This window comes from Sapajus apella, unplaced genomic scaffold (assembly GCF_009761245.1).
Source record: "Sapajus apella isolate SASKATOON/1434 unplaced genomic scaffold, GSC_monkey_1.0 scaffold49, whole genome shotgun sequence".
In the NCBI taxonomy this organism is placed as follows: domain Eukaryota; kingdom Metazoa; phylum Chordata; class Mammalia; order Primates; family Cebidae; genus Sapajus; species Sapajus apella.
Window position 1 is genome coordinate 17,421,232 of NW_022436989.1, and position 11,382 is coordinate 17,432,613.

Here is an 11,382-nt window from a genome sequence, read left to right on the forward strand (position 1 = left end):
CAAGCTGCTGGAGGCCAGTTCCACCTAAACGCAGTCAAGGACTCCTGGCTTTCCGGCTTCACGTCACTGGAACCTCGACACTCCCACGGTTCTGAATCTGGGGCCACCTTCCCGACCTCCCCCGCGGGCTCAACGCCGTACTTAACGTCACGACCGCGCTCCCGCTGATGCTCCGACTACACCCCGCGGGAGGCGCTGCATTCGACGTCATCATCGCGCGCCATCCCGCCCCTTAGGTGTTCAAGCTCCGCGCGCAGGCCGCACTGCAACCTGGCGGGCAGATCTCGCGCTGTCCTAGTCGCTGCTTGCTCGGAGCATGTTTCCAGCCGCCCCCTCTCCGCGGACCCCGGGTCCCGGGTCCCGAAGGGGCCCACTGGTCGGACTCGGGCCCGGCTCCACGCCTAGGACGGCCAGCAGAAAGGGTCTGCCCTTGGGGTCTGCAGTCAGCTCCCCAGTGCTCTTCTCGCCGGTCGGCCGGCGTAGCTCTCTGAGCTCGCGGTAAGTGATCACCGTGGTTGGGTCTAGCGACCAACAGGCTCACAGGCCTCAGTGAGCCGGGTGGATTAGTGTCTTCAGAAGCCTTCTGAACCCGGGCCGGCGGAGGAGAATGCCAGAATATTGGAAAATAGACCTTTTCCACTCTTGCAGGTCACTTTATCAGTCTAGTCCCCACTTTGCATTTTTCATGGATACTTTTGTGCAGAAGTGAAGTACAAACTGGATTCGAATCTGTGGTTACCCACTTCCCACCTATTACCTCTGTGATCTGGTGTAAATGACTCGTCATTTTCTTCATATGTAGAATGGCGATAATATCTCACCTGAGCCGGAGGAGTTAAACTAACTTGCCACGATGCAGATGTAAGGTGATGGTGATAATGAGGATCGCCAGCCTTGAACAATCATTGTTTAATGCTTAACATGCTAACCGACATTAATATCTGATGATTGATAATTAAAGGTTTTCTAGCTACAGAATTTAACTTTCTAGGTAAATTATAGGGAAAAGGCTTTACATAAGTGACATAAGAGCACTATGATAGTTTTGTTACTAAAATTGCTGTTTTGGAGCACACCAGTAAAATCATCACACAGCGCGCGCGCGCACACACACACACACACACACACACAGACACACCATGTTCATAATTAACCTAAAACTTAAAGAGATAACGTGTTTCTGCATAGTTTTCTTTGAATTCACCTATAAAAAATGAATTTTCCCCTGCAGGGAAACACAGAGTATTGTGTCTTGAAATTATGGTTAAAATTTATCTGTAAAATTTTGCAGTACTTTAAAGAAGTGATTTTGAAAGAATACACTGTATTTTTGACTTTTTTTGGCATATTCCGAAAAGTACTTTTCAAAGTGCCGATCTCGTCAGTGTTTTATTTTCCTTTTGAGAAAAGTTGGAGAATAAAAGCATTTACTGTGTGTGGTGTTTTTTTTAAATCTCTTCTTTCTGGTGATCATTTGAAGAGAAACCTTTGTTATCTCTCAGGAAACAAAGCCCTCAGTCATTCTCTATGTACATCTCCTCATTTAATTCTCATGATGAAAGATATAATAACTTTTATTCTGGTGATTTTACAATATTATTCTAAATGTTAAGAAGAAAGTGAGGAGGAAGTAAAGTTTTTATTGTGATATCTGCTGTTGAAGGCCATGTAACAGTTGATGCTCGTAACCTGTTTGATTTCTTGCTTGGTTGTACAGATCTGAGAGGTGCTTTTTGTTTTGTTTTAAGAGACAGGGTCTTGCTCTCTGTCACCCAGGCTACAGGCTGGTGCCACAATGACCGGCTAATTTAAACAATTTTTTGTGGCCAGGCGTGGTGGCTCACACCTTTAATCCCAGCACTTTGGGAGGCCGAGATGAGCAGATCTCTTGTCAGCAGTTCAAGAGCAGCCTGACCAACATGAAGAAACCCCATCTCTACTAAAAATACAAAACTAGCTGGGCATGGTCTTGCATGCCTGTAATCCCAGCTACTTGGGAGGCTGAGGGAAGAGAATTGCATGAACCCAGGAGGCAGAGGTTGCAGTAAGCCAAGATTGCGCCATTGCACTCCAGCCTGGGCAACAAGAGCAAAACTCCATCTCAAAAAAACAAAAGAATTTTTGTAGAGACAAGGTCTTGCCATGTTGCCCAGCCTGGTCTTGAACTCCTGGTCTCAAGCAGTCTTCCTGATACAGCCTCCCAGAGTACTAGAATTATAGGCAAAAGCCACTGCCCTGACCAGATATGATAGATTCTTAAAAATGAATAAATGAATAACCCTAAAGCCAAATGAGAGCTTGAATCTCATCTAAGCCAATATTTGTAAAATATATTTGACCACTACTGCTGCATCATGTGATAAAAGTTATATATATATATATATATATATATATATATATATATATTAACCATAACATATGGTAAAAGCTGATGTTCTATATTCTGGCTTTCAAAAATGTTGATTGAGATCTGCAAAATGACCTGCTGTTTGAAAAAAACACTTTATTATTTCACAGCTAAGGAGGCAAAATTATAAGAAGTTTAAGTGTATAGAGGCATGCATTTCATTACTAGAGCATATGGGATTGAAGCCAAGTTTTCCTAAATCCTATCTTGTGTTTTTTTTACATGAAAAATATTAGGTTTAATTACATGGTAAATACAAGCCAGTGTTAATTTCTTTCAAAGAACTTCTTATTGTGAAAATATATACATAAAAAATTAGAATAATGGAAAATTTTAAGTTATAAGTAAGGTACCATAAACTCTTTCTTTAGAGGAACACCAACACGAATGTTCCCACACCACTCCATAACTGACGCTGTGAACTATGATGTGAAAACGTTTGGATCTTCTCTTCCTGTTAAAGTCATGGAAGCCCTAACATTGGCTGAAGGTACGTGTCATCTTTCCATTACCTGTATTAGCAATTAAAAATGGAGTCTAGATGTGGCATGGAGTTAAATTTATGTTTTCTCTAGTTTACCTTTACCTGAATGGAGAAAGATGGGTAGCTTATCTAGTTTTTGGTTTTTTTTTGAGACAGTCTCACTGTGTCACCCAGGCTGGAGTGCAGTGGCACGATCTTAGCTCACTGCAACCTCTGCCTCCTGGGTTCAAGGGAGTTTCCTGCCTCAGCCTCCCAAGTAGCTGGAATTACAGGAATGAGCTACCATGCCCAGCTAATTTTTTATATTTTTAGTAGACATGGTTTCACCATGTTTGCCAGGCTGGTCTTGAACTCCTGACCTCAGGTGATCTGCCCACCTTGGCCTCCCAAAATGCTGGGATTACCAGCATGAGCCACTGCGCCCAGCCAACTTTTTTTTTTTTTACTGTCATTGAGATATATAATAAATTCGAGAAGGAGAATGAGTTCATTTGAACACAAATTCTTTAATTTTAGGTTTTAGATACTGTACAGTAGTCCCCCATTATCTTTGGGGGATATCTTCCGAGATCCCCAGTGATGCCTGAAACCTTGGATAGTACCAAACCCTATATATACTATGTTTTTAAAATACGTACACACCTATGATAAAGTTTAGCTTATAAATTAGGCACAGTAAGGCCGGGCGCGGTGGCTCACGCCTATAATCCCAGCACTTTGGGAGGCCGAGGCGGGTGGATCACAAGGTCAAGAGATCGAGACCATCCTGGTCAACAAGGTGAAACCCCGTCTCTACTAAAAATACAAAAATTAGCTGGGCATAATGGTGCGTGCCTGTTGTCCCAGCTACTCGGGAGGCTGAGGCAGGAGAATTGCTTGAACCCAGGAGGCGGAGGTTGCGGTGAGCCGAGATCGCGCCATTGCACTCCAGTCTGGACAACAACAGCGAAACTCCGTCTCAAAAAAAAAAATAATAAATAAATAAATAAATTAGGCACAGTAAGAGATGAACAACATAACTAATAATAAAATAGAACAATTATAACAATATACCAGCAGCACTACTATTGTACTTTGGGGCCATTAAGTAAGAATACAAACATTGCATTACTGCAATAGTTGATGTGATAACCGAGACAGCTTCTAAGTGACAAACAGCTGGATAGTCTCGGGGCGTCCAATCTTTTGGCTTCCCTGGGCCATTTCAGAAGAAGAATTGTCTGGAGCCACATGTAAAATACACTAGCAATAGCTGATGAGCTTTAAAAAAAAAAAAAAAAGGTCTGTGCCTTAATCTCATAATGTTTTAAGAAAGTTTACAAACTTGTGTTGGGCTGCATGTGTCCCTGGGCCGTGGGCTGGACAAGCTTGGTGTATACAGTATGGATATGCTGCACAAAGGGTTGATTCAAAACCTGTAGACAGGACAGTAGGAGATTTTATGACATGACTCAGAACAGCATGCAATTTACAACTTAGGAATTGTTCATTTGAATTTGCTACTTAGTATTTTTTGACTATGATTGACCACAGGTATTTGAAACTGCAGATAAAAGGGGGAAATATTGTATATGCAAAATTCAGTTCCATTTGAAGAGTTACCAGGTTTACGAAGTTTAGTGTTAAAAAAAAAAACTGGCACCTCACATTATTGGGTTTAATAATACAGTGCAATCAAATCCTACTTCCATCTTTGGATCCTATGTAGCATCCCAGAGGCTGTGTGCACAAATTTGTGATGTTACCATTGTAGTGGGTACCTTTAGAAGTCTGTTGGCAGAGAGTTAGTGTGGAATTTTGAAAAATAAAATCAACACAAGCTTAGAAAGGCAACTTTACTCTTGAAGAGCAAAGTTCAAAGCACCCTTAGTATCTGCTGAAATCATTTTTATTAAGAAGTGAATTCTAGGCTGGGCACAGTGGCTCACCCTGTAATCCCAGCACTTTGGAAGGCTGAGGCAGTCGGATTGCAAGGTCAGGAGTTTGAGACCAAACTGACCAACATGGGGAAACCCTGTCTCTACTAAAAATACAAGAATTAGTCGGGCATGATGGTGCTTGCCTGTAATCCTGGCTACTCGGGAGGCTGAGGCAGGAGGATTTCTTGAACTCGGGAGGCGGAGGTCGCAGTGAGCCGAAGTCATGCCACTGCACTCCAGCCTGGACAACAGAGCAAGACTCCATCTCAAAAAAAAAAAAAAAAAATTCTACATCTTTATGATTTTTCTGGAACAGTGTTTTTCAAATTATAAGTGTGACCAAAATTTAGCGGTTCATGACCAGCATTAAAAAAAAAGAAGAAACAGAATAGAATGCATCTCATGTAATGTTTAGTAAATTTCGTTTGATTTACTTAAATTTTATATGGCAATATCATGATGTAAAATGTATTATACTGTGAATAACTCTATATTTACTGTATATATTACTGTGAATAACAGTAGAAAAAAAAAGCTTAAAGTAGTCGGTCTTAGAAGAAGGAATATATCTCATCCACTGGAACTTGCACATCTTGCCTGTAAGTCCTTGGGGGCTTTAGGGATAGTTGTTTTCAGACAACTAAACTGCTAACCTCTATATACATTGTTCTGTTTTAAATAAATAAATATATATACATGTTATATGTATATATGTGTATGTATATATTTTTCTCTCTAAAATTTCTGTTTAAATTAGATTAAAGGCTTTTAACGTACTCCTGGTATTTTAACAGGCTAGATTAAATAACACAGCCCCAAATCTAGAAATTTAGAGAGTCCCTAAAAGTCAGCATGTGTAAAACAAAGAGGTGTGTCACCCTGAACTCTTCCCCACTTAGAAACCTGCCAACTACTGTTAGGTCAGTCGTTCAGGGCACACCAGTCGAGGATCTGGAGTTGTAGTGCATTCAAGAAAAAGAAAATTACTGAGCAGATATTTCACTTGAGCAAAAAGCCCTCACTTAGCCTGGGCTTGGTTTGATATTTTTGCTTGTACATTATCTATGTCTTTTACTTCGCCCTTCTACCTTTCTTTCAGTAAAGAGCAAAGCTCAAATTAATAAAATTTCCAGGGCTATTAACACGTTTGTGGAGGTTTACCACCAATACTTAAGACATAGGCTGGCCGGGCGCGGTGGCTCATGCCTGTAATCCCAGCACTTTGGGAGGCCGAGGCCGGTGGATCACGAGGTCAAGAGATTGAGACCATCCTGGTCAACACGGTGAAACCCCATCTCTACTAAAACTACAAAAAATTAGCTGGGCATGGTGGCACGTGCCTGTAATCCCAGCTACTCAGGAAGCTGAGGCAGGAGAATTGCCTGAACCCAGGAGGCGGAGGTTGCGGTGAGCCAAGATCGCACCATTGCACTCCAGCCTGGGTAACAAGAGCGAAACTCTGTCTCAAAAAAAAAAAAAAGACATAGGCTAATTTAGTTTTGTCACTTAATAGAGAATGTAACTCTTTGTCTCCGTATAATGAAATAATTTATCATTCCTTTAAGGAGCTCTTATTTGAAAATTATATGCTTTTGAAGGAAGGTTATTTTCCTTGAAATGTTTTATATAGTTAATGAGTTTATTATTTGTGTTATTTTATCGATAAAATTATAAATGTTGCTAAATATTTCCTTTTTGTTATTTCTGTTTATTTTTTGATATGGAGTCTCACTCTCTTGCCCAGGTGGGAGTGATGTGATCACGGTTTACTGCAGCTTCAATCTCCTGGGGTCAAGTGCTCCTCCTGCCTCAGTCACCCTAGTAGCTGGGAAGTGCACTGCCAAATCTGGCTATTTTTTAAATTTATTTTTATTTTTTAGAGATGGGGGTCTCACTGTGTTGCCCAGGCTCGCCTCAAGTAATCCTCCCACCTTGTCCTCCTGAAGTATTGGGATTTATAAGCATGAGCCACCATGCCTGGCCTAAATATGTTTTACAGGAAATAAGCTATTTGATCTGTTTGTAACAAAAATTAAGGAATATTAAATGTCTCAAATATACTTTTTGCCTTTGGATATATTTCTTTTTGTTTGTTTTTGTTTTTACCTTTGGATATATTTCTAAAGGTGGTTATCAGAGTTAAATAGATCTCTTGTTTTGAGGGTTGATAATTTTGGAATATTCAAAAGTATTTGTTATGAATTAGTCCTTTCTGAGTCTGATAATTACTTTTTTTGATAAAGTGTGTGGTAATAAAGATTTATATTTATACTATAATCACTCACCTCATTTTTTCCTTTAGTCGATGATCAGATGACTGTTTACATAGATGAAGGTGGATGGGCTTGTCTGGTGTGCAAAGAGAAGCTCGTTGTTTGGAAGATTGCTCTGTCACCTATTACTAAGGTAATGGCTCTAGAGATCTGTAAGGAGATAGAGGAGAGGAATACCAATTGACTTTTAATTTTTACCCTAATTTTTACAGTTGATAGAGGATAGTAAATATGAAACTACTTAGGTATTAAGGGTTTGCATTTTCATAGTGATGTGATATAATAAGCATGTGTATACATTTGTGTATTGGGAAAAAGGTTTCCCTGTATTAATAATTTTTAAATAAGATTTGTGTTTGCATTTAACAAAATTAGAGTCATTAAAATTTTCAATGAATATAATGCTAATCAGTCTGCCTAATGAAGCATCGAACTAAATGCGACCCACATAAGCAAATGAACTTTGAGTTTGCATATTTCTGAGACAATAGAACTATGTTTTGTTGAATCTGCTGAATGATGCTTAATAAAATAAAATTAAAAAAAAAAATGACACCAATTGCTAGTTAAGCCTATCCACTTCCAACAGTGGGTTATCATTTGCATGCCTGGTAACTTATCCTCAGCAACCTTTTTTCTGTTTTTTAGAGCTTAGATATACTACTCTCTTCCACCACTGATTGCTCACTTGGTCATGTTCCATTTTAACTCAGGGCACCTGCTTACCTAAACTCTTCACTTCTGCTGAACTTTGGGCTACTGCTGCCTAGAAAATGGTATTTGTTACCATTTGACCCAGCAATCCCATTACTGGGTATATACTCAAAGGATTATAAATAATTCTGTTACAAAGACACATGCACACATATGTTTATTGTGGCACTGTGCACAATAACAAAGACTTGGAACCAACCTGAATGTTCATCAATGATATACTGGATAAAGAAAATGTGGCACATATGCACCATGGAGTACTATGCAGCCATAAAAAAGGATGAGATCATGTCCTTTGTAGGGACATGGATAAAGCTGGAAACCACCATTCTCAGCAAACTGACACAAGAACAGAAAACCAAACACCACATGTTCTCACTCATAAGTGGGTGTTGAACAATGAAAACACATCACATTGGGGGAAACATCACACACTGGGACCTGTCGAGGGGTGGGGGGATAGGGGAGGGATAGCAAGGGGTGGGGGGATAAGGGAGGGATAGCATTAGTAGAGATACCTAATGTAGATGACGGGGTAATGGATGCAGCAAACCACCATGGCACATGTATTCCTTTTTTTTTTCCGCCGCCACCACCGCTTCCAGCACATGTATACCTATGTAATAAACCTGCACATTCTGCACATGTACCCCAGAACTTAAAGTATAATAATCAGAATAATAACAAAAAAGAAAAGAAAACCAGAAAAAAAAAAAAAAGAAAACGGTATTTGTGGTTAGGAGTAATAGGTCAGGGAAAAGTCCTGGGGGACATTCTGAGTTAGCTTAGGGATCCTGATATTTGGCTCAGAGTCTAAGAAATATTTCCTAGGTAACTTGGTATAATTACTCTTTGGTCATGCTAATTTTAAGTGTCAGATAAACAAATCAAGAGTAGCTTGGGAAAGCTCCATAGAAAACCTAAGCACTTCTCTTAACTTTAGCTGTCTCTTAACTGGACTTTTCTAGACTGGGAAGAAATTAGAATAGTTGTTCTTCAGAGTTTGGTCTAGCTTTTAAGTTTTCGTGATTCAATATCTCTTAAGATACTTTGTTTTAAAATTACCGACAACCTGATTAAAACGAGATGTAAGAAGAAAGAATATTTGTAGAATGGTGTTTTCAGCAATGAGTCAGAATCTAAAATATGCAGAGAAGGGAAATCAGATGCATCTTCAAAATAATGGGTTTGATGTGAAAGATTCTCTGTTTGGGTTTGTTCTACAGTTATCTGTTTGCAAAGAGCTTCAGCTGCCACCTAGTGATTTCCACCAGAGTGCCAACTTGGTGGCTCTGTCTTATTCTGCTCCCTCAGGTGAAGCACCTTCTACCCAGGTAGGTGACTTAAAAGCTTATTGAAATAAACTTTTTAAAATAAGGACATTCTAAAGTTGGAGGAATCATCCTATTTGATTTTGAGACATAATTATAAAGCTATAGAACTCAAGACATGGTGGTATTGGCAAAGAGAGCTACACAAATAGGTCAGTGTAACAGCATAGAGAATACAGTTATAGATTCACATAAAGGCATCCATTTGATCTTTGACTAAGGTGCAAAAGCAATTCAGGGGAGAAAGGATGGTCCTTTCAATGCATAGTGTAGGAACATTTGTAATTTAAAAATTACAAATGACCAATTTGTATTGTATTGTGTTGAATTTTCCACTAGACCTTAAACTTTGTTACAAAGATTAATTTGAAATGGGTCATCGATCTAAGTGTAAAACAGTAAAACGTTTCCCTGCTACTCTTACTCTTAAAAAAAAAAAAACAAAGCAGTAAAACTTTTAGAAGACAACATGAGAAAATCATCATGACCTGAGATTAGACAGAGTTGGAAATTACCAAAGGCATGATCCGTAAAATAAACGTTTGATAAAATTAAAGTAAAATAAAAATTTAAAACAATGCTTTGCCAAAGACAAGAAAATGAAGAGACAAGCTACAGAGTGGGAAAAGATATTTTTAAATCATGTAGCTAGCATAGGACTTGCTTCCAGAATATGTTTACAAATTCTAAAAACTTGATAAGAAAATTGCAATTTAAAAATAGGGGATAGGACTTGAACAGACACTGTGAGGCTATAAGGATGGCAAATAAGCACATGAAGAGGTGTTTGGCATCTTTAGCCATTAGAGAAATGCAAACCAAAACACTGGTGAGTTCTTATATCTGGTTTTTCTTGATTAAATAGTAAATTGTCCTATTGTATCAGTGCCATCAGACTCCTGGTTTTTGAGTTCTTCTTTTATTGTGATTGCTGATTGTTATGATCTTGTTTTGAGGCTGTTGCTGTCATGGTTGCCACCAGAGAAGGATCCATCCGCTATTGGCCAAGTCTTGCTAGTGAAGATACCCACACAGAGACTTTTGTAGATTTGGGAGGTGATAAGACTTACAGTTTCCTAACAGCAGTGCAGGTATAACATGGATATTTCTTTATATTTATTGGAAAGCTGTGATTTGGCTTGAAAATGAGATTTTTATTTATTTTTTTAAATAGAGATGGGATCTCCTTATGTTGTCCAGGCAGTTCTCAAACTCCTGGGCTTAAGCAATAACTCCTGCTTTGGCCTCCTGAAGTACTGGGATTACAAGCATGAGCCACTGTATCCAGCCTTGGAAATGAGATTTGATGGCTAAAAATGTGGAGTTTTGAAGAGACTACCACTATACAGGCCAGGGAGGGATCAAACGAGACAAGGAAGAGAAGAACATAAGGATCTATGATTTGAACAGTTAGACAATGGAGGCTCTTCTTACAGGACTCTAAAATTTCAATATCAGATAGTAGCTAGTAATACGCATTTCTTTTAAAAACCTTTTAAGAAAGTGGCTTAAAAACCATGAGAGATGGGCCGGGCATGGTGGTTCACGCCTGTGATCCCCTCACTTTGGGAGGCCGAGGCAGTTGGATCTCAAGGTCGGGAGTTCAAGGTCAGCCTGGCCAATATGGTGAAACCCCGTCTCTACTAAAAATATAAAAATTAGCCAGCCATGGTGGTGCGCGCCTGTTGTCCCAATTACTTGGGAGGCTGAAGCAGGAGAATCACTTGAACCCAGGAAGTAGAGGTTGCAGTGAGCCAAGGCTGTACCACTGCACTCCAGCCTGGGCAATGGAGTGAGACTCCCTCTCAAAAAAAAAAAGTCAGACACTATAAAGAATGGTTTGCTAATATCTTCTTTGTAGGTTCACAAAGAAACAAAATCTGGCTGAGTGTGGTGGCTCATGCCTGCAATCTCACCACTTTGGGTGGCTGAGGCAGCAGGATTGCTTGAGACCAGGACTTCAAGACCAGCCTGAGCCACATAGTGAAACTTTGTCTCTACAAAAAAATTTAAAAATTATCTAGGCGTGGTGGTGTGCGCCTGTAGTCGCAGCTACTCAGGAGGCTGAGGTAGGAGGATCACTTGAGCCCAGGAGACTGAGGCTGCAGTGAGCTGGGATTTCACCACTGCACTTCGGCCTGGGTAACAGAGCCAGACCCTGTCTCTAAAAAAATAAAGTAAAATAGCAAACAAAAAATAAAAGTAAAAAAATCTGATAACCTAATTTGTTGAATCTGCAATATGGTGAACTTGT

At 39.7% G+C, this 11,382-nt stretch overlaps 1 protein-coding gene across 1 annotated transcript in view; it reads left to right on the top strand.

The window, feature by feature from the left end:
* Window positions 1-183: 183 nt before the first annotated feature.
* The window catches only part of NUP133 (nucleoporin 133), a 73,336-nt gene continuing 62,137 nt past the window's right edge, over window positions 184-11,382 (top strand). The window contains exons 1-5 of the mRNA XM_032242373.1: window positions 184-498; window positions 2,779-2,897; window positions 7,113-7,216; window positions 9,024-9,131; window positions 10,085-10,219. Of these exons, the coding sequence (XP_032098264.1) occupies window positions 317-498; window positions 2,779-2,897; window positions 7,113-7,216; window positions 9,024-9,131; window positions 10,085-10,219 (648 nt within the window). The 5' untranslated portion in view covers window positions 184-316. The remainder of the gene's footprint in view (window positions 499-2,778; window positions 2,898-7,112; window positions 7,217-9,023; window positions 9,132-10,084; window positions 10,220-11,382) is intronic.